General features: G+C 41.3%; 2 protein-coding genes across 31 annotated transcripts in view; both read right to left on the bottom strand.

Moving 5' to 3' along the window:
- MELTF (melanotransferrin) overlaps nt 1-9,728 on the bottom strand; it is an 87,210-nt gene extending 77,482 nt beyond the window's left edge. Inside the window, exon 1 of the mRNA XM_075571160.1 lies at nt 9,620-9,728. Coding sequence (XP_075427275.1) covers nt 9,620-9,665 — 46 coding nt within the window. The 5' untranslated portion in view covers nt 9,666-9,728. The remainder of the gene's footprint in view (nt 1-9,619) is intronic.
- Nucleotides 9,729-16,101: 6,373 nt separating this feature from the next.
- The window catches only part of DLG1 (discs large MAGUK scaffold protein 1), a 257,330-nt gene continuing 250,294 nt past the window's right edge, over nt 16,102-23,137 (bottom strand). For all 30 annotated transcript variants that reach the window (XM_075571142.1, XM_075571128.1, XM_075571129.1 and 27 more), the window contains 5 exons: nt 22,621-22,722; nt 21,949-22,121; nt 21,732-21,841; nt 20,304-20,395; nt 16,102-17,854 (listed from right to left, as the gene is read on the bottom strand). In XM_075571142.1, coding sequence (XP_075427257.1) covers nt 17,748-17,854; nt 20,304-20,395; nt 21,732-21,841; nt 21,949-22,121; nt 22,621-22,722 — 584 coding nt within the window. In that variant the 3' untranslated portion in view covers nt 16,102-17,747. The remainder of the gene's footprint in view (nt 17,855-20,303; nt 20,396-21,731; nt 21,842-21,948; nt 22,122-22,620; nt 22,723-23,137) is intronic.

The raw sequence follows: 23,137 nt of genomic DNA, 5'->3' as shown, positions 1-23,137 counted from the left end.
TGAAGATCACTGTAGTAGCATTACCTCTTTATTCTTTGTAGTCTACAAGTAGAAATGTAGTTTACAACTATAACAGGGTATGTCCCATCTTACCTGGTTTTCCCCACATAGGATAACTACTACGTAAACCCTGATAAGTTCCAGGCCGTAGTGGGTTAATCTATGGGCAGTGACCCCCCTTTTCTTTCCTAGAAGAGGAAGGAAGGTGGTGTTTCATGGCCTGTGTACAGCCCCTTGAAGGTGGGTACAGTCCATGAGCCCACCCCTTCTAGATTCTTCTGGGGAGGATCTAAAGTCAGCCTGGCGCTACCCTCCAAAGGGTGAGGAAGCAAAGGAGTTTTGAGCTATCCTCTGAAGAGAGAGGAAGTCCAGTTCAACCTCCAGAGGGAGAGGGTGTGAGTTGAGTGAAAGAATGATGTCTGGCCCTTCACCCTAAGGGGAGTAAGAGGGCTATGAGCCTTCCCCATTGCGGGGCAAGCATGGCATTCTAAGCTGGCTGGCTTAGACAATATCCAGACAGAGTGCCCCAAGAGATGGAGCCTGCACCATCCCAGAGTCCTGCACTGCGGGAGGCTAAGAGGAGAAGTGTGGAGAGAGAATGACAATAAAAGCTGCTTATTCATCAGACCTATGCCTGGAGGTCGGTTACTGGGCAGGAGGATTAAAGGTGAAGGAGGGCAGACAAATGGAGATTATCGGGCAAGAGCAGAACCTTCAACAAGGAACATACAAAATTCCCAAAAAAACTTTTCACTTTTTCAAAAAAAGTTAAAAGGACAAGGAGAGGGAAAAGACACGGACGGCAAAAGAAAACCTACCAAAAGAAAGAAGAATTCATAGAAAACAGTGTTATAAATTTGTCTGGACATGAATTATCTATGGCAGAAATGTCTCTACTTAATAAGGGTCTTAAATACGCACCTACAATGGATCTCGATTTGTTTAATGTTGCCATCTACGCGTTTCCCTAAACAGTGTAGTTTCATCAGGAGTTACCTTGACTCCTGATGAAACTACACTGTTTAGTGAAATGCGTACAGTCGCTGTGAGTGATGTCATCAGCCAGTACCCGGAAGTATACCGGTTGCCTCCCCGCGAGCAGAGCTGTGTTTCCCAGTGAGTCCACCACAAGAGCTACACGGATCCCATTGACGGATGCCAAGAGATACCTTGAGAGTGTATGATGCAGAGGACACAGAGGTTCCCCGTTCAGGCCGTTCCATAGGTGTGCCAGCCGACTCTGACGGCCCCCACGGTCCAGAGCGTGGTATCCGAGATGGAGGAGACTGGAGCTGGTGACATCACCTGTTTTTTATGTGCCATTTGCTTTTATGACATTGTAAGTGTTAATTTTATTGCGTGTATAAAGGTATTATATTGTGTTACGCTATGGAAGCCGCTCTTTCCTTTCTATAACCCTGATTGCTGAGGTTGCTGTGTACGCTGTTCACATTTCACCAACTATGCAGTTGTGGGGTCCATCTACAATTCCCAGAGTCAAGCTATTGCCACTGATCTCTGACATGACTAATTATATCTGACACCACGTGAGTCTCCATTCAATAGATATAACCACACCACATTGTTTGAATCAACTTTATTTGCACTATGTATGCTTTTTAATTTGTTGCATATTGAAATCTGCACTCCCCTGCTTTCCCAAGACGTGTCATTTCTACAGGGACAGCAGGACTATTATCAGGATGTGACTCCTCGTTGCAAAACATCCTTCTATGCTTATGAATCAGAAGATCTTCATCTGTTAGGGTCTCGTAATGGGATTCAAGCAATTCTTTTACATCCTATAGCTCGACTTCCAATTCTAATTCCCTTGCCATTTCCAAAACATTTGTAGTGGCTTCCTCCACGTGATTCTCCAAATCTTCGTAATCATCCATAAGTGTGGGAATTAGCTTCCTCCAAACACCTTTTAAGGTTGATTCTTTCACTTCCTCCCATGCATCTCTAATAGTTTTTATACCATCCAATTTTGTGTTGCCTTTCCAAAATGCTTTTAATTTATTTTCTCTAGGCCCAGCTGCTCTGTCACTGTCTAAGACCTCAATAGCCTTAGCCAAAGTTCTCCTTAGGTAATAGGATTTAAACACCGCAATTACACCTTGGTCCATAGGATGCAGAAATGAAGTTGTATTTGCAGGTAGAAACATAAATGTTATCTCCCTGTACAAACCAATTAGAGCTTTAGGATGGCTTGGGGCATTGTCTGTGAGAAGTAAAATCTTAAAAGGAATGTTCTTGCTCCTGCAATAAGCATCAACAGTAGGCTTAAAATAGTTTGTGAATAAATTTGAGAAAGAACGCCAGTTATCCAAGCTTTTGAATTGGATTTATAATAAACAGGAAGTCTTTTGCATAGTTCTTTAGGGCCCTAGGATTTTCTGACCAGTAAATCATCATAGGTTTAACTTGCAATCACCAGCTGCATTAGCGCCTAGCAAGAGAGTTATCCTGTTTTTTGCAGCTTTGAAGCCAGGCATGGCCTTCTCCTCTTTAGCAATACAAGTCCTAGACGGAATCTTCTTCCAATATAGGCCCGTTTCATCCACGTTGAAAATCTGCTGCTTAGTGTATCCACCTCCTTCGATGACCTTAGCAAGCTCACGTGGATAACTTCCTGCAGCTTCAGTACCAGCACCGGCTGCCTCACCCTGCACTCTGATGTTGTGGAGCTGACTTCTTGCCTTAAACCTATTAAACCAGCCTCTGCTAGCTTCGAATTTATCATCAGCAGCTAAGTCACCTCTGTCAGCCTTCATAGTATTGAAGAGACTTAGGGCCTTGGCCTGGATGATGGCTTGGCTTAAAGGCACATTGTGACTGGTTTGATCTTCAATCCACACCACTAAAACTTTTTCCATGTCCACAATAAGGTTATCTCGTTTTCTTATTACTTTAGTGTTCACTGGTGTTGCACTTTTAATTTCCGTCAACTCTTTGTCATCCAGATAGGGGTTCCCCGAAATTGTACGAAATACTTAAAGGGTTCCTGCAAACAAAAAAGTTTGGGAATCACTGCTCTCTATACACAACAACACACACTGCAGCTCCCACCTCTATACACACAAACACACACTGCAGGGCCCACCTCTGTATACAGAAACACACACTGCAGGGCCCACCTCTGTATACAGAAACACACACTGCAGGGCCCACCTCTGTATACAGAAACACACTGCAGGGCCCACCTCTGTATACAGAAAAACACTCTTCAAAACCCACCTCTATACACACAAACACACATTTTTTTTTTAGATCTTTATATTATATATTTATTTATCTTGCCTTTGGCTGCACGACGTCACGTAATGCTCATTGTCATAACAACGAGCCGCTCCATGACGTCATGCGGCATCAAGTTGACATGACAACGGGATGCATTATGGTGACGTGGCATCACGTGATGCCATATTGTCATGGCAACATGTCACTGCCTGACGTTAGTGTCTCATTGTCATGGCAACGGGGGGCGTGACGTGATGTACATTGTTTTATAAATAACTAGCTGATAGACCCGGTGTTGCCCGGGATGTAAATGGATAAAATAAATGTTTATTATAGGGTAAGATAAGAGGGGTGGTGAGTGTGAATGAAATATTTGGGCAATAGGTTGAATATGTGAGTTTGTGATTTAAAAAAAATCATTATCATACATTAATTGAAGTGTGTGTGGGTGTAAGTGAGGGGGGTGCAGGGGCACGGAAAGGCATCATAATGAGACGTGCATTAGGGTGTACAGAGTAAGCGCCCTGCTGAGGGTGGTTTGGGCGGGAAGGGGGACATTTTTATTGTTGAATGCGGGAAGGCGTCCATTTGTGCTGTGTAGCGGTGCCGCCGATGCTCTTAAGCGGCCTGTTGAGTGCGGAGCAGGCAGGAAGGCGGCCATTTTGTGAGCGGGCGGGAAGGCATAACATTTTTTAATAAAGTGTGTTAAGGAAGGGGGACAATTAATATTTAATCGGGCGGGAAGGCGGCCATTTTGTGTAGTGTGCGACATGTTGATGCTGATGGGGCCAGATGTACGTATCGGCTGTGAACTAAGCATCCTGCTGAGGTTGGTGCGGGCGGAAATGCGGACATTTAGCGGTGGCGGATATTTTGATTGAGTAAGGGTGGTAAGTAAGGTGGACATGCAGAGTAGCGGTGGCGGCAACCGGGCTGCTTAGCGCGGAGCGGGTGGGAAGGCAGAAATTTTCACAGGTGCATGGAAGGTGGACAATTAATGTTTTTTCGTGCGTGAAGGCTGGCATTTAGTGAGCGGGTGGGAAGGTGTAAATTTTGGGGTGAAGAGCGGCCGGGAAACATTAAGTGTGTGAATGAAGGGGGACAATTAATATTTAGTGTGCGACAGGGTGATGCTGATGGGGCCAGATGTACGTATCGGGAAGGCGCCAATTTTTGCAGATTAGCGGTTCTGAAAATTTTGATTGAGGAAGGGTGGTACGTTAGGTGGGACAATGAATATTGGCTTTGGCGGGAAGGCGGCCATTTTAGCCGAGTAGCAGTGCTGCCAAGCGGGCGCGGAGCGGGTGGGAAGGCATAAATTTTCACACGTGCATGGAAGGTGGACAAATAATATTTTATTGTGCGTGAAGGCTGGCATTTTGGGAGCGGGCGGGGTCTGGGAAGACTAAAATGTTGATGCTTGACAATTAATATGTTATTGTTTTGGGAAGGCGGCCATTTTGTTAGCGGCCGGTAAGGCGGAAATTTTGAACGGTGAGCTGCATTTTGTTGCATTAAGTGTGTTAATGAAGGGGGACAATACATTTTTAATCATCCGGGAAGGAGGCCATTTTAGGCGGAGGGAGTGTGGAGCGTGCGGGAAGGCGGAAATTTTGAGCGTGGAGCGGGTGACAGGGTGATGATGATGGGGCCAGATGTGGGCAGTAGCGGTGCAGACAGTAATCGGGCTGGTGAGCGCGGAGCGGGGAGGAAGGCGGAGTGAGTGATTTGTCTCGGGTTTCAGTCTCAGGGGGTATGGTGAGTCTGCAGGGGTGAGACTCTGTGGCAGTATGTGTGTGTGTCTGTGTGTGTCACAGTGGAGTAGGTGTGTCTGTGATGTCAGCGTACCTCTTGGCCAATGAGAGCCGTGGGGGAGGCGGGGCATGGGCGGACGGACCGACGGACCAATGAGAATCCCCACATCTACTAACAATCAAACAATTTTCATTTTTATATATATAGATTTTTTTAAGTGTCCTGATTTGAAAATCTTGTCACCATAATTCTCCTCCCTCTGTGGAGTGAGGATCAACATCAGCTGTCCACCTCATAAGGAGATGGAGGAGGGGTACACCAGGCCTGATCTAGGCCTAAAGCCTGAATCAGGGCACTATCATTGAGGGAGCTGATGAAAGAACTGAGCTCTGTAATGATCTGCAGGCAATAAAACCCATGAAAATACAAAGGAGTATGCTTACTGTCTGCTGCTGTGAAAGGAGAGTTGTCAGTATGGGCCATCCCTTGCTCTACATCTGGCCCACCCAGTTTGCCAATATTCCTCTCTATTGTGAAACCTCAGACCCTATTTGATCCTTTGGTTTCATTCATATTTAGGATAGCCTTATGTCTAACCAAATAATTCTTTCATTGCCTTAATAGCCTTTACCGCCTCTGTTGGGAGGCTATTCCATGTATCCACCACTCTTTCCGTCAAGAAGTATTCCCTCATATTCTCCCTGAGCCTGCTACCATCCAGCTTCAGAGATTTACCTCTGGTAACACTTCTGTCTCTGGAATATGCTTCCTTCCTGCACCCATCTTTATATATGAGAAGAACGTTTCTATCATACCCCCTCTCCCTTCTATCTCCCATGCTGTACATATTAACCCTTTATATATGAGAACGTTTCTATCATACCCCCTCTGCCTTCTATCTCCCATGCTGTACATATTAACCCTTTATATATGAGAACGTTTCTATCATACCCCTCTCCCTTCTATCTCCCATGCTGTACATATTAACCCTTTATATATGAGAACGTTTCTATCATACCCCTCTCCCTTCTATCTCCCATGCTGTACATATTAACCCTTTATATATGAGAAGAACGTTTCTATCATACCTCCTCTCCCTTCTATCTCCCATGCTGTACATATTAACCCTTTATATATGAGAACGTTTCTATCATACCCCCTCTCCCTTCTGTCTCCCATGCTGTACATATTAACCCTTTATATATGAGAACGTTTCTATCATACCCCTCTCCCTTCTATCTCCCATGCTGTACATATTAACCCTTTATATATGAGAAGAACGTTTCTATCATACCCCCTCTCCCTTCTATCTCCCATGCTGTACATATTAACCCTTTATATATGAGAACATTTCTATCATACCCCCTCTCCCTTCTATCTCCCATGCTGTACATATTAACCCTTTATATATGAGAAGAACGTTTCTATCATATCCCCTCCCTTCTATCTCCCATGCTGTACATATCAACCCTTTATATATGAGAACGTTTCTATCATACCCCCTCTCCCTTCTATCTCCCATGCTGTACATATTAACCCTTTATATATGAGAACGTTTCTATCATACCCCCTCTCCCTTCTATCTCCCATGCTGTACATATTAACCCTTTATATATGAGAACGTTTCTATCATACCCCCTCTCCCTTCTACCTTCCATGCTGTACATATTAACCCTTTATATATGAGAACGTTTCTATCATACCCCCTCTCCCTTCTATCTCCCATGCTGTACATATTAACCCTTTATATATGAGAACGTTTCTATCATACCCCCTCTCCCTTCTATCTCCCATGCTGTACATATTAACCCTTTATATATGAGAACGTTTCTATCATACCCCCTCTCCCTTCTATCTCCCATGCTGTACATATTAACCCTTTATATATGAGAACGTTTCTATCATACCCCCTCTCCCTTCTATCTCCCATGCTGTACATATTAACCCTTTATATATGAGAACGTTTCTATCATACCCCCTCTCCCTTCTATCTCCCATGCTGTACATATTAACCCTTTATATATGAGAACGTTTCTATCATACCCCTCTCTCTTCTATCTTCCATGCTGTATATATTAACCCTTTATATATGAGAACGTTTCTATCATACCCCCTCTCCCTTCTATCTCCCATGCTGTACATATTAACCCTTTATATATGAGAACGTTTCTATCATACCCCTCTCTCTTCTATCTTCCATGCTGTACATATTAACCCTTTATATATGAGAACGTTTCTATCATACCCCCTCTCCCTTCTATCTCCCATGCTGTACATATTAACCCTTTATATATGAGAACGTTTCTATCATACCCCCTCTCCCTTCTATCTCCCATGCTGTACATATTAAGGTCCTTCAGTCTTTCCTGATGAGTTTTGTGATGTTGAACATGGACAATTTTCGTAGCCCGTCTATCAATCATTAATGTTCTAGACAGGTTATAACCAATTACGACAAATAGCTATACTGGGGACCGATTCATTAAGGGTGGGTAGCTGTATTAATCCTTTCCTTTATGTAGTAAAGTAAAAAGGGGAACTAGTACAGTATGTACCCTATGTGGTTCGAAAGCTCGTAACTTAAGTTATCAACAATCTCTTGCTCCAATAAAAGGAATCCTACTACCTTCCCGTTCTCCTTTCTGTGCTACTTTACTACAGAGAGAGAATTGGTTTTAACTCTTTTAGTGCTGGATGACCTGCAATGCATTAAAGGGGTTAAATAATGATTTTTGGGATAGCATGCATTGGTTTTACAATTTGCTTCTTTCATGTTTGGTAACATTGTCGTTTCCAACACAATAAATTAAGTAAATGAAAGAATGTAGTTGTATAATCAGGGTCCTCGTCACAGAAAAGTCCTGGACCTGGCGGTTGGTAGTGGGGCCCAAATAGAAGTCCCTTTTCCCCCCAGCTCAACAACCTTGAGCCCAGTTGTGGAGTTCGTTCTCAGGGCACCTGGACATGCTGATGGCGAACCTGTGTATAATGCATAATAATTGTGATTTCTAGCTTTCTGAGTTCTGTATTACAGTCTTGTCTTTTGGCAGCTGTCACTGCCTTCATTAGAGCGATCCCTATCATGAACTGTGAACTCTTAACGAGAGGAATAAAGAGTACACTGTATAGAAGATGAAGCCAGGGAATGGTTCACCACGAGACAAAAAGAGTAACACAACTTTTCCCTGACCGAATCAATGGGTTACCTTCATGTGAGTGTCTAACTGATGCAAAGCTGGTTATAGGAATAAGAAAACTAAGCAATTATTTTGTCCAAGGTATATTCTAATTCTTCCTAATATTTAATTAAATTGCTTTTGCAGTATGCTTATTTTAAACTCACCTTTTTTCATTCCTGTAAAATGAAGGCTCTATATTATACATAAACCACCGCAGAACTAGTGCAACAGACTGTAAAGAAATACTGTATGTTGGAAGCCTAGAAATACGCGTTTATGGGGTAAGGATTGTAGGGTCACACATTGGAGTCCTGCGTATCGGCCTCACATTATTCTCCTTATATAGTCATCAAACTATGAAAATACAAACGCTTCTCACATATATAGAAAGAAGATTTAAAGTCTTTTGAACAAATCAGAGGACTTTCAGCAGATTTCCTAGCACAGCCTAGCACCCGTTTGCTTTTGCATGTTCATGTTCAGTCAAAAACTGGTTACAGTTTCAAACAGAAATATATTTAACTGAATAGTGTTCAATATTAGCCAAAAAAAATGGAGTACGTTTAAAAACTTTATTTCATAATAAAGTCAAATAACACAGAGAACCCATATTTTATTTACAAGCTTTACTTATTATTTAGCTTAAATACTGCTGAAATCTTTATAAATTACAGTGCAAAGTGCTTTACCCCAATGATCAATAGGAATCTATTTGTTTTTAAATCAGGCAGGAAACAGTGTTACTTTTTATTAAAAACCTTATAAGAATTGGAAGATGTTCTAAAGACTCATCTTCATGTTCTTATGACAGAAGTACAGTATATCATGAACCTTTAAAGACAGAAGCTTTCTTATCATGCTTAGGCTGCGTCTCCGCTGGCGCTGACCGCGCTCATCACCAACTCTCCAAGCATGAGCGCCGGGTGTCCTGCCTATTTTGCAAGCACAGACTGACAGGGGGTGGGGGGGGGGGGGGCATTGCGGGCAAGTTGAGCGCGCTTCAAAGTCATTTTTTTTGTCTGCTCAAGCGCCAAGCACGAGCGCGCACCGCGTGAGCGGGGACTTCCACATAAAGACTGCAATAACTAAAAGCGCATAGCACACTCAGCGGCAGCGGGGACGTAGCCTTCTATGCCAATGAAAGTATTTTTTAGCAGCAACTTTTATGAGTTTCATTTTATATTGAGTGCATAACAAAAGCCGTTTATTTCTGAGACCTTAATGAATATTGAGCCGATAAAATAACGATAAATATACTACTAGAAATATATATTTTAAAAAATCCTTTAAGCAGGTTTTGCTCATGAAACTGATGCAAGAAAATACATGAAATAAAGCGCAGGTGTAAAAACACTGCAGACATTAAACTCCTGTGCACTGCAGGGAAAGGAAGAGGAAATAACACTAAAACAAATACAGAAATAAAAGGAAAATGCACTTACTAGTTTGTAAGGAGAAAATAAGAACAAATAAGATTTTCCAGATCATGTCGTCAGGAGCTTCTGAGTGCCACTTCTCTCTGCTTCTTTAAGTGAAAGAAGTCTGTAGACCTTACCAGCAGCTTTTATAAGGTGTTACTGTTCACTCATGCACTCTGCTGGACAGGTTCTGCATGCATTTAATTAAATGAAAAAAGACCGGACCGGGGGGGGGGGGTGTGTAACTGCTCCAGACATCACATATATAAGAAGCCAATGTTCGGTTTAGTTAGACGATTGTACAACGTGGTTACTCAGTGCAAATCACCCATTCACGGAGGAGGAAGCAGCAATGCCAGAGTGCTACGTGTACACTTGACTGTGTTGTTTAAAAAATCTGAAACCTTTACTTTATTTATGAAGGCATCATCACCGAGATTAACACTTAAATGTGACTAAAGTTGGTATAGTTTGGTCCTAAAAAAGACTGGACCTTTAACTTCTTTACAGCCAGAGGAGTCTGAGATGCATTACAGAGATATTTTCCAGCAGCAAAAGGGTTAAGGATGGAGGCACCGTTTATCTATCTATCGTCGAAGTTTGCAAACTCACAAACAAGGGTTCGTTGATAATGAGAAGTTTATTGCCTGTACGTACAGCACAGTGTGATCATACACGAAAGTTGTCCATTAGACACTCTGCCAAAAGAGTGCCCCTGCAGGCTTTATATACATTTTTAGATTCCTTTGTTTAACAGAGGTTAATAGGCAGAATATAATCACATCACAGCATTCCCTGTACACGAGAGGATAATCCTCTTTTAAAACAATTAAAGTATACGTCTTCTTATCTATCTCAGACTGACTCCAAAGATCAATACATCTAAGCTAAACCGGTTCTTTTAGCAGACCAAAACACTTGAGTATTTGAGCAACAAGGCACAGTCCATATCCCCCCGTGGAGCAAAGTTCACTCTTGCATCAACATGCATATTAACATATAACACAAAGACAAGATGGATTCCGCACACTAAATTTCTTCTCCATAAACCCCCTAATCCTTTTCAATTATTTCAACGGTATATTCATTTCAGCAATATTACTTTGTCAGATATAGATATATATCTATGTAACCCCTGTATTTCCATAACCGATATGTGCTTTGTGTGTGCGTAAGTGAGAGGGGGAGTCCTGTCTTTTAAATGTTACATATGCCCATAATCCTATTTTTAACTGTCCATGAAATGTCGGAAAATTGAATGTATAACCTCTGTTCATTTAAAGCTGCAGTTCAAGCAACATCCTGCATGTGTTTTTTTTTTAAATAAATCAGTTCTGTAGCAAGAAAAAATACTTTTAGCATTTTCTGTTTAAAAAAAAACAACTTTGAAAGACCAATTTTCTTGTATTCTATTTTAACAAGCATGTTTGCTCCTATAGCAACCATCTACATTCCCCAGATCTAAAGATGTCGCCAAAATATAGACGGAGAACGAATTGACCGGCAGCTATGCAGTTCTTTAGGTAAGTAGAGATTGCCCACATGAAACTATTGGAAGTAAAAAAAAAACGGGCGCTTGAACGGCAGCTTTAATGCAACGATGAATTATAACTTTGGCTTTTCCAGTCAGAAGTACAATTAGTTTGTTACATAAGTCATTTTAGTCTCTCTCAAACTGACTAAATCAGTGGTTTTCAAACTTTTTTTTGTTTAAGGAACCCCAGAATTCTATTGTGAACCCCCTCATGCCCATCTCACCCCCCCTCGCCAGTCTTGTCTCCCCCCCTCGTCCATGTGTCCCCATTCACACTCCCCTCTATACAATCCTCCCCACCCACTCGCCCTTCTATACACTCCTTCCCCCCCACTCTCCTATACACTCCTACACCCACCCCCCCCCCCCCACACACAGGTCGCAGAGAGCCTTAAGGTACCAGCTCTGGCTATTATTAGAGAAGTTGGAGAGGAGGGGGTAACTGTTATTCCTGATGAATATCTGAAGACCGTAGAGTGTACCTCTGGCGCTGCGGAGTGCGGGGAAGATCTTCACTTCCGGTGTCGAGGGATGTGCCAACAGGATGGAGAGATTATCTGAATTTCTGCGGCAGCTGGAAGTAACCCTACAGAGGGTTTTTCAGAAAGGTTGAGTTTTGAAGGAAAAGGGGTCCCTTCCGATAACATGATGACGCTGTATCTACGACTTGAAGAACGGAAGGAAGTTTCCCCAAAATTTCTCAATGTGACTTCCTAAATATACATGATGACAGATGTTCAAGCTGGTGTAAACACGATTAAGTGTGTATTAACTTAATAAATCACATATCTTAAGTTAAATATACAGTTAATCTGTCATCATGTACATTTGGACAAGTGACTGTGTACCTTGAACTCATTATATTCAGTGACCCCAAGGGACCCACTAGTACAGCTAATCTGGCATAACTATATATATATATATATATATATATAGTGAGGTGCAGACATTGGAACAGGAGCTGCAGTGTGTATTATATAAGCAGTGCGCAAACTGGCGGGCGCGCCCCCGAGACTGTCTGCGGGGGGCACGGGGTTTACAGAGGCCCCGCGCGCTTTCCGAAGACACTTAAATGAAGTGCCGGGGGAGCGGCGAAGGCCATTATAAACCTCACTTACCTTGGATCTGGCGGCTTCTTACATGCGTCACCATGGCAACGCGGCCGCATTTCATGCAACGTAATGTCACGACGTCGCTGCTGAAGCAGCCGGTGGGGGGGGGGGGGGGGGGGTATAGTCCTGGAGCAGTGGCCACTGGTATGATATAGTGGTCTGTGATCTGTTAATCAAGTATGTCACAGTCATAAGTAAAAAGAAAGGTGATAGTGCGCAGCTAATACCGTGATATGGTGAAAGAATTCACTAATTGTGAACAGAATAGAAAATAATAATATACAAAGTGATTACAGTGTATAGTGAACAATATTGATCACCTTATAAGTGCACAAATAGTGCGTCTGCAGCCTTTTCTTGAGGGGTGGCTCAGCATCCCTAAAGCTAGAGAAACAGAAAAAAGACAGGGCGCACAACGCACATAGTGAAATAACGTTTAAAAAGTAATTTTACGCAAACAATAATAAGTTCTGCGTACATCAAAATTAAAAGTATCAAGCAATGGATAAGTGGGGTTACCACACAGGGAGACGGCAGGGCTCGTCAGACTTCATCCACCACCGGGAGGAAAACCGGAGACCAACGATCAGCTGACCAGGTACGTGGTGAAGAGATGGAGGAGCGGTAGAGGGGGAAGCCCTCTGGGTCCACGGATAGCACTCACTCCGTTCCGAGATATCAGGTGTTGAGTCCACAGTGTGAATACACACACAAGTCCCAAAGGCCAGTGTAATCCTCTCTGCTAGGGTTTCCACTGCTACACGCCGACAGCACGCTGTTGCGCCTCGTGAGGCACCCGCTGATGACGTCACTGCTGGCTCCTTCAATGCAGAGCCCGAGGCAATGCTTGCAGGACACTCGTTCACAGCGCAAACAGCCGCACGGCTTCCAGGGAGGCACAGAATAAATAAAAACAGGGATAGCTGGCACACGGGACAGGAAAACGTTGTATGAAAGAATAATGACTATAAAATATAGTATAAAATGAGCTAAACACTCCAACGCGTTTCGTAACACACAGTTACTTCTTCAGGGAATAAATGCAAAAGGGGGGAGTGTACATTTTTATACATCAAACACCCAATCAAAAATAAGGTGTCATATTGCTACACCAATCAAATAGAGGTGCAGCTAAGCGCTCATTAAAGGTACATGCATAAACAGTGTTCTTATAAAAGAAACAGAACCTTTATACAATAAAAAACAATGTTAAAACCGTGATTAAGTTAATACATTCGGCGATTGATTTTCTGAAATAGAAAAGATACAATTAGAAACATACAGGTTTGAACTGCATAATAGGTTAGAAACAAATAGATGCTTAGAGAATCAGTACAGAGACCAAATATCTATGTCTTCGTTTAACCCCTTAGGGGCCAACGAATTCATCTTATATATCCAAAAGGTCTCTTGGTAGTAGAGGTTTTTTATTATTAAGCATAAGCCTATGTAGGGATCTTGATTTAGTACGTGGAATGGACAGACAGATTATGTTGGTTCCTAAAATTAAGACACAAAATAATGATCTGAGCAATGTGGTAGAAGTACCTTTTATTACAACGTATAATTCAGTGAACAAGAAAATTGAGAAAATAATAAAAAGACACTGGCCCATTTTATGTAACGACCCAGTTTTGGGTGATCGCCTTTCTAATGCCCCTAAATTTATTTATAGGAGGGCAAAGAATTTTAAAAATACATTGGCACCCAGTGATGTGGGGAACAATTATATTAGACCTGTTACTTGGATTGGAGAGAGACCAGTTGGAAATTTTAAGTGCGGTAACTGTTCAATATGTAAGCACTTACATCCTGAAAATAAAACTTTTAAGTCGTTCATCACCGGTGAGAACTTTGCTGTTCATTCCTTTATCAACTGTAACACAACACATGTTGTTTATTTGGTTAATTGCGAATGCGGCCTTCAATATGTTGGTCGCACTAAAAGATGCCTAAAGATTCGTATACAAGAGCATATAAGAAATATAAAGATCGGGTATGAAAAACATAGTCTTTCCCGTCATTATGCACTATGTCACAATAAAGATCCCACGAACCTTATGTTCAAGGGTATCAAAGTGGTTTCTAAGGAGAGAAGGGGCGGTGATAGAATAAAAAACCTCTCCTACCAAGAGACCTTTTGGATATATAAGATGAATTCGTTGGCCCCTAAGGGGTTAAACGAAGACATAGATATTTGGTCTCTGTACTGATTCTCTAAGCATCTATTTGTTTCTTACCTATTATGCAGTTCAAACCTGTATGTTTCTAATTGTATCTTTTCTATTTCAGAAAATCAATCGCCGAATGTATTAACTTAATCACGGTTTTAACATTGTTTTTTATTGTATAAAGGTTCTGTTTCTTTTATAAGAACACTGTTTATGCATGTACCTTTAATGAGCTCTAGCTGCACCTCTATTTGATTGGTGTAGCAATATGACACCTTATTTTTGATTGGGTGTTTGATGTATAAAAATGTACACTCCCCCCTTTTGCATTTATTCCCTGAAGAAGTAACTGTGTGTTACGAAACGCGTTGGAGTGTTTAGCTCATTTTATACTATATTTTATAGTCATTATTCTTTCATACAACGTTTTCCTGTCCCGTGTGCCAGCTATCCCTGTTTTTATTTATTCTGTGCCTCCCTGGAAGCCGTGCGGCTGTTTGCGCTGTGAACGAGTGTCCTGCAAGCATTGCCTCGGGCTCTGCATTGAAGGAGCCAGCAGTGACGTCATCAGCGGGCGCCTCACGAGGCGCAACAGCGTGCTGTCGGCGTGTAGCAGTGGAAACCCTAGCAGAGAGGATTACACTGGCCTTTGGGACTTGTGTGTGTATTCACACTGTGGACTCAACACCTGATATCTCGGAACGGAGTGAGTGCTATCCGTGGACCCAGAGGGCTTCCCCCTCTACCGCTCCTCCATCTCTTCACCACGTACCTGGTCAGCTGATCGTTGGTCTCCGGTTTTCCTCCCGGTGGTGGATGAAGTCTGACGAGCCCTGCCGTCTCCCTGTGTGGTAACCCCACTTATCCATTGCTTGATACTTTTAATTTTGATGTACGCAGAACTTATTATTGTTTGCGTAAAATTACTTTTTAAACGTTATTTCACTATGTGCGTTGTGCGCCCTGTCTTTTTTCTGTTTCTTTTTCTATGTCACAGTCATACTGTTCCTGAGGAATCTTAGTCACTTACCCCCACTGGCCAATTTCGCGTGTTATCACTCACCTTATTTATTGTTCTTTCCTTGCACATGTTTACACATTTTGAGTTCATTCACGGACACGCTCTATGAACCCAGATCTCTGTACCACCAGTGATCTATCTGCAGCTAGCTCTTTTCTCATGTGTGGTTCACACAGTCGCAGCTACTAAATTGATTTAATTCCTTTTTTAAATACAGTTTTGTTATATTTTATTATACTCAATAAAGGTTATTTTTTTAATTTCATATTATTCTGTGAGGCAGAGTGCATCACTGGGGGATCCTTTTTGTAAATATATTCATCTTTAAAGAGGACCTGCTGCCACTATGCCTCAAAAGAACAATGTTCTTTCTGCCAGTGCCAACATATGGAAGTGAAACTTTGGACCCTAAATGCAAACATAATTCAGAACCTTCTGACAACAAAGCAGTATGGAGATATGTATGCTTGCTGGGTATTACCCAAAGAAACAGGAAAATGAGTGCATGGATTCTGACATCACAACATGGAGAAAGAAATTAAAAAGGCAGTGGGGGGCAGGCAGGGGGGGGGGTGCAAACTAAAAAGTTTGCGCTCCCCTGTGTTAAATGAAAGTGAGTGCCTCCCTTCAGCAGGATTACCCTGAACACCAAATTATCACAACCCACACGTTGTTCAATAAACGTTTATTAGCTGTTCTCCTCTTTCTGACAAATGGAATGAATAACGCTGGTTGTTCTTTATAAACTAATGCTCATTTGGTAGAGAGGTTTAATGAGGCTGTCAGAAAAAAAAAATATATATATTTTTTATAAACAAGTCCAAAAACAAGCAATGTGTCAGTACCAAACAATGATATATTATTGTAGAATTGTAATTTTGTTTTTAACTCCTTTTCTTAATATACTAGCAGAAGGTGGTGTGAACCCAAATTAGGGTCGTCATGTACAGGATACATGCAGCTTGAAGTGAAAATGCACATAAAAACGCAAGACCATAACAGCCGAAATCACACACGGGATAAAACATGCAAATTACATGAAAAGGAAACACTTGAGACTTTTCAGAAGAGAGGAGAACATGCCTATATTTAATTAAGTAGATAACCTTCCTTAACCACAGGATTAATTAACGTACTGTAACCACCAATGCATATTTTGTTCGTATTTCACATGTTTAAGGAAGATGCATTGTATTTTATACTTCTTCCAAAAAAAAAAAAAAAAACAACTTTTGAGTAGGTGGTAAAAGAAAAAAATATATATATCATTTTTATATTTATATATGCATGTGTGCAAGTAAAGAAAATAATTCCCATAGTTAGAGTTTAAAGTTTAATATATATATATATTTTATTATAACAAAATAGGCAGTTATTGTGGGTAAAATATTAAAATCTGACTTCTAAGAATACACTTCCTGCATTTAGTCTATGAATCCAATTTTTCAAATGCAATGTAGAGATCATTTCTCATCTTGTAGTGCTACATACATCACTGGAACTTACCGGGTGATGTTCTAATTACCGGACATGTTTCTCTTATTTTAGAAATGTGATCAGTATCAAAAATATTTTCAGACACTAGTGTTGCATGAACATGATTAAAAACATGAAAACATTATTCCTAGCAATATCGCCGGGATGAAAAAAATAAAATAAACAATATTCTTAAACAAATAAAAGGTTGAAATGAATCATTCAATATCAGTGTTGGGTTGGAAAAGGCCTCAACCGTATTACAAAGCCAAGTATAACAATGTAATGAAACATCCTGAAGCACTGAACATGTTTTCAAGTGTGGTGTGAATTTGGAGAAATAAAAAGGTTCAGTAACTAACTGCCTGTGAAGAGAACCATATCTCGTCATACCAGAGTTCAACGTGAGAACAAAATGCAGAGGCCAAACCATGCTATTAAAAGTTAAGTGTGCAAAGTTGCTCACAATATTGTAAGTTAAGACCACTTAGATCATTTATTTTATAACCATGTTTATAAAGCTTTTTTTCTGAAAATGTGTTAATCCCTTTCCCTTAAACATTAAGGAATGTTTACCACTAATTTCCTTAGCCCCTTTAATAACTGGTCCGGCCATTCCACCTTCATTAGAAAAAAAAAAAATATCAACCAAACCCACATTACACATTAATAAAATTAGTTAGTTAAAAGGTTACTGAATGTAAAAGGTGGAAGGGACGGCAGCAAATAAGTGGACAGAGCAAGCCGCTAATTTAGGGCCTGCTTCTAAGGGAGAGGTTGCAAGGTGTCACATGTAACAGGGCAGTGGTGGGGTTTCTAATCAGACTCCCTTCTGTTTTCATAACTTTTCTTTGGCTGGAACCCAGATGTATGTGCTGGACTGTTCTTCTATCATCTGCTTGACCTGGTTGTAGATCTCTTCCAACGTGTCTCCCTGCACAATGGCTGAAATAGACAAAACAGAAATGTGAGAGCTATGCTGCATTTAGTGTGTGGAGGCTTTGATTCAACTCAACCAAAATGAAGTTATGGCAAATATATGTCTGTACAGTAAGTATGTCTTTATTTTTAACGCGCCATAGCGCTTCACAGCAGTAATATACGTGACAATCATATACATAATAAACAATATAAATAACAAAGAGGAGAAGTGCTTCAGACATAAAAGTAACATTTAGAAAAAGGAGTCCCTGCTCCGAAGAACTTACAATCGAATTTGTTAGTAGGAAGAACGTACTGAGACAGTAGGAGGACATTCTGGTAAGTGCATCTGCAAGGGGCCAAGGTTAATGTATGAGGTGTTAATTATCAACCATGGAGATACTCATGCTTCCTTAAGCAGGTGTGTTTTGAGGTGGGTCTTGAAGGTGGATAGAGAGGGTGCAAGTCAGACATTGAGGGGAAGGGCATTCTAGAGGTGTGGGGCAGTCAGTGAGAAGGGTTTAAGGCGGGAGAGGGCTTTAGATACAAAAGGGGTAGAGAGAAGACATCCTTGAGCAGAACGCAAGCGTCGGGATGGTATATAGCAAGAAATTAGGGCTGAGATGTAAGGAGGAGCAGATGAGTGTAAAGCTTTAAAAGTGAGGAGGAGAATTGAGTGTGTGATACTGGATTTGATAGGAAGCCAGGAGGGGAGACGCCGAGACAGATTTCGAAGAGAGTAGAGTGATCCTGGCAGCAGCATTTAGGATAGATTGTGGGGGAGAGAGGTGAGAGGAAGGAAGGCCGGACAGCAGGAGGTTACAGTATTCGAGACAGGAGAGAATGGGTGTCTGTGTCAGAGTTTTTGCAGTCGAGCAACAGAGGAAATGGCGTATCTTGGTAATATTGCGGAGGAAAAAACAACAGTTTTTTGCTACCTTTTGAATGTGAGAAGAGAATGTGTGAGAGGAGTTGAGTGTGACCCCCAGGCAGCGTGCTTGGGCTAGTGGGTGAATGATAGTACTTCCAACAGTAATGTGGAAGGAGGAAATAGGGCCAAGTTTGGGAGGAAGTATGAGGAGCTCTGTTTTTGCCATGTTAAGTTTAAGTCGGCGGAGGGCCATCCAGGATGATATAGCAGAGAGACATTCAGAAACTTTAGTCTATACAGCGGGTGTAAGGTCGGGGGTAGAAAAGTAAATTTGTGTGTCATCAGCTTAGAGGTGATATTTAAACCCAAGAGATGCGATTACATCACCTAGAGAAAGTGTGTAAAGAGAAAAGAGAAAAGGTCCCAGGACAGAGCCCTGGGGTAACCCCACAGAGAGATCGATGGGGGAGGTGTTTGCAAAAGAGACACAAAGTACGATGGGAGAGGTAAGAGGATATATATATATATATATATATATATATATATATATATATGTATCAGTACCGTGTTAGCCGAGCTACAATAATCCAAAAAATAATAAATAGACGATACCGTTCTGTGGCTAACGAAATGCTTTTATTCGTGCGAGCTTCCGGCGATGTTACAATGAATGAAGCAAGCAAAGGGTATACTTAAAAACAGTGTCACTTGGAATGTTATCTGTGCTCGTCCCTCCTCCGTGTGTGGATGTGATTTATGGCTAGAGGTGTTAAATGGTTCCTGAAAGTTAGTGATGTAAGAGTGTGTGTGTATCTGTGTGAAAATAAATGAATGGAGAGCCCACAGTGTATACAGTGCTTTACAAATGGTGTGTGTGGAGAAGGGGGTTAATGAGTTTACATTATATATATATATATATATATATATATATATATATATATATATATATATATATATAGTTAATTTATTAGGTGTATACACAGTAGTTGTGTGTGTATATTATGAACACACACGTTTTAAATTCTGAACTGGGTTAAACTGGAGACATTCGCAGTCAGTGTTGCCACCTTCTACTGAAGGCCAACCCAGAGATTTATTATTTTTAAATGTACCGCGTACCTTCAGCGGCGTCTCCTGGCATCCTCCGGACATCTCCCTCAGCAACTCCCATTAATATAGCTGCGTGGCGTCAAATAGCGGGGCGTTGCCATGACAATGGACCACTATGTAACATCAAGTTGCCATGATGACGCCGCATTACATCAAATAGCATCTCGTCATGGCAACGGGCATCACGTGCTGCTGTAATGTCACGCAGCGTTCCTGTTGGCATGGCACGAGGCACCATTTGACGGCGCACAGCCATATTGGCAGTAGTTGCAGGAGGAGATGTCGGTAGGACGCAGAGGATGGCTTCCACCACCAGGAGGTTTACTAGGTATACCCGTAGCCTGGTGATAAGTGGCCAAAACCCGTAGTTTCCGGGTAAAACCCGGAGTGGTGGCAAACCTGTTGGTTTATTCCCACACTAACACCTAAAGGCCTGTTTGTGGCGTGTGTAGGGTTAATGTACGAGAAAAGGAAAACAGGAATTATACAAACCTGTGAAATGCTCAGTAAATTCTTGCTCCAGTTTTATGGCTCTCTCAAACGTCTTACAAGCTTGTTCCTCAGTCAGGCGTTTATTCATCTCCCTGTTTTTTGTAATAAGGAAACCGCTTTCACCAAGGAATTACACTATCACTGGTTAATCCCACTTCCCAAGTTTCCAAAAAGTGTAAACATCCATAAAAAAAACACTTACTCTGCAGTGTCACACACATGCAAGTGCCATAATGTACTTCATACTGTTCAGATAATTAATTACATCACAGGAGATGTCTTGTGGTTAAGATAGTGACTAAGTAGGAAGATCTTATTCAAAGTGGAGACTGAACTCGAAAATGCTCCACATAAAAGGGACAATGTTTAAGGGGTTTAATCTTGGTAATTGATGCATTTTACCCAAATCTGACACCTATACTTATTTGTAATGTATTTTTTAAAGTTAGACTTGGACGGGGTTTGATTTCCTCTGGCTTCTCCCTTGTGTCTGATGTCATTGTGTAATCAGCAAGTCCTTGTACAACCAGAATCCCCCCTCCCCACCTCCCCTTATCGGCTCTTTGATAAGGACAGGGTGGGATAAGGGAAAAAGAAAATACGTGATTGACAAACACTTCCTGATTCAGAGGCCTCCCAAGAAATTCAACTAGATCCAGTTGCATTTCTTGGAAGGCCTCCGATTGGGGAAGTGTGACAATCACGTATTTTCTTTTTCCCATATCCCACCCTGTCCTTTATCAGAGAGCCAATAAAGATAAGGGGAGGTGGGGAGGGTTGTACAAGGACTTGCTGATTACAGTGACATCACACAGTGACATCACACAAAAGGGAGAAGCCAGTGGAAATCAAACCCCATCCAAGTCAAACTTTAAAAAATAGATTACAAATAAGTATAGGTGTCAAATTTGGGTAAAATATGTGGGTAATATAGAAGGGCCATGCAATTTTGTTGGGATATTTTAATTTTTTACAACTCTTGCAACCAGTGCTGTGATGCATAAGCCCCCAAATCATGCAAAATGTTTTATATACAGTAGTAATGATTCTGTAACATTGCTATTATCAAACAAAATATGCACTGTAGTGCTTGCAAGCTGTCCAGGAACCCAGATTTCTATTGGCCCATGGGAGTGAGGCTTGGATGGTGGCCATATTGGTTTCCTAAAAGGGATAGAAACACTAACTCATAGAAAGTTAAATATTGCAGGAACCACAGGGTTCCTGGAACTAAAAGTAGCCCAGTCCAGCTTCAGGGGACCTCCTTCATCAACATGTGAGTAGCAGGTGGGTTGTGATTTTAACAAATCTGGGATTCAGCAACTCTTCCTGTCATGGTGACAGTTATACTGAAGTTATGTACATATCTTTTCAACAAGATCAATACTAGCATAACATTTTCCCATTTTATCTATTTATAATGCTTACATTATATTTTCCACAGATTTAGGTTTGATGAAGATCGAAATCGGGTAGAGCTGGGCTATCTGTAGCCTTTTGATTGCATTTCCAGAGACATCAAGAATGCAATGTTTACCCTGACGGAGAGAAGAAGTATAAGGCTACAAGGACTACAAGGACTACAATGGAAAAAACAAACACTTAAGTGGACCAGGGAAAATAGAAAGATCATCAGAAATGTTACCCGCTCTGCCACTTCACGCACAGACTGCACGCTTGTCCCATACAGGTGGTTATTATACTGGCCGGCTTCGATGAACTTGTGATCCTGGATGTCTTTTTCCATCTGCTCCCTTGAAGTCACAAAATGATAATCTCTTCGATCTACTTCATAATCTCTTTTTGGTCGAGTTGTATCTGCACAAGGAGCAAGCCATGTAAGACATCATGCTTACAACTGTACCAGGTGCAGCTTCCTCAAGCCCGAGACATGAATGTGTAATAAAAGTATAATGTATACTAGTCACATTCTTGCTAATTTTTTATTGGTTACCATTTGGACAGCTATAGAGAATAGCTATTTTTTAGCTCTTCCTTGATCAAAAAGCCAGAGTTTAGCTTAAAAATTACCTAAAAAAATAAAATGGCAGACAAGAGGTATACATTCTCAGATTACACCAATATTGTGACTGTTTCCTCAGATGAGATGCTGGTTTTAAAATGATCAGAAAAGGAGTTTAATATTGACAGAGATGCCAATATTTTTACAGCGTTAGAAATTATGATTAATATTAAAGAAAACACTATTATTAATAAATTTACAGCCAAAGATGCATTCAAAGCACTTCAATGTATTGCAGGTCTCTGGCATTAAACGTTTTTAAATATGAAACCGTGAAGATAATTAATTACTCACGTGGAACACAAGATCCAAACTTCTCAGGAAATTCTGAGATCAAGTCATCATTCATTCTATCTTTCATCGGCCCTAAAATAATTACCGGCCGGGAATAGTTAACTGAAAACACAAAAAGAATAAAATAAGAGAAGCTGTAAGACACCTACAGTATGTCTTCCTTTATCAAACACAAAACAACCGTCGTCAAAAAGTAAAAAAAAACCTCTCAAATGGAGACTTTGGGGTCTATGCACTAAGCAGCGAAAAAAAGCATTAGCCAGTTTTGCAATTAGCGTGTTAAACTGGCTGTATGCTGTAAGGGCCTAATCCCTGGCAAATGAATGCGCCACCACCATTTGATAAAATGGCGAGTAACCGGTGGCGCGACGGCTGCCTGGCGAGAAGCTGCCGAGAAGCTGTCCCCTGCCGAGATATGTCTGCAGCAGAGAGAGATCCGCCGCTCTCTCTGCGCAAACATCGGCACATTAAAAATTATTTTATAAACCATTTTTATGCATAGTGTACATGTGCAGAG

The sequence above is a fragment of the Ascaphus truei genome, chromosome 14 (assembly GCF_040206685.1).
Source record: "Ascaphus truei isolate aAscTru1 chromosome 14, aAscTru1.hap1, whole genome shotgun sequence".
NCBI lineage: Eukaryota > Metazoa > Chordata > Amphibia > Anura > Ascaphidae > Ascaphus > Ascaphus truei.
The sequence above is the reverse complement of the archived record's forward strand: the minus strand, read 5'-3'. Positions and strand labels throughout refer to the sequence as shown.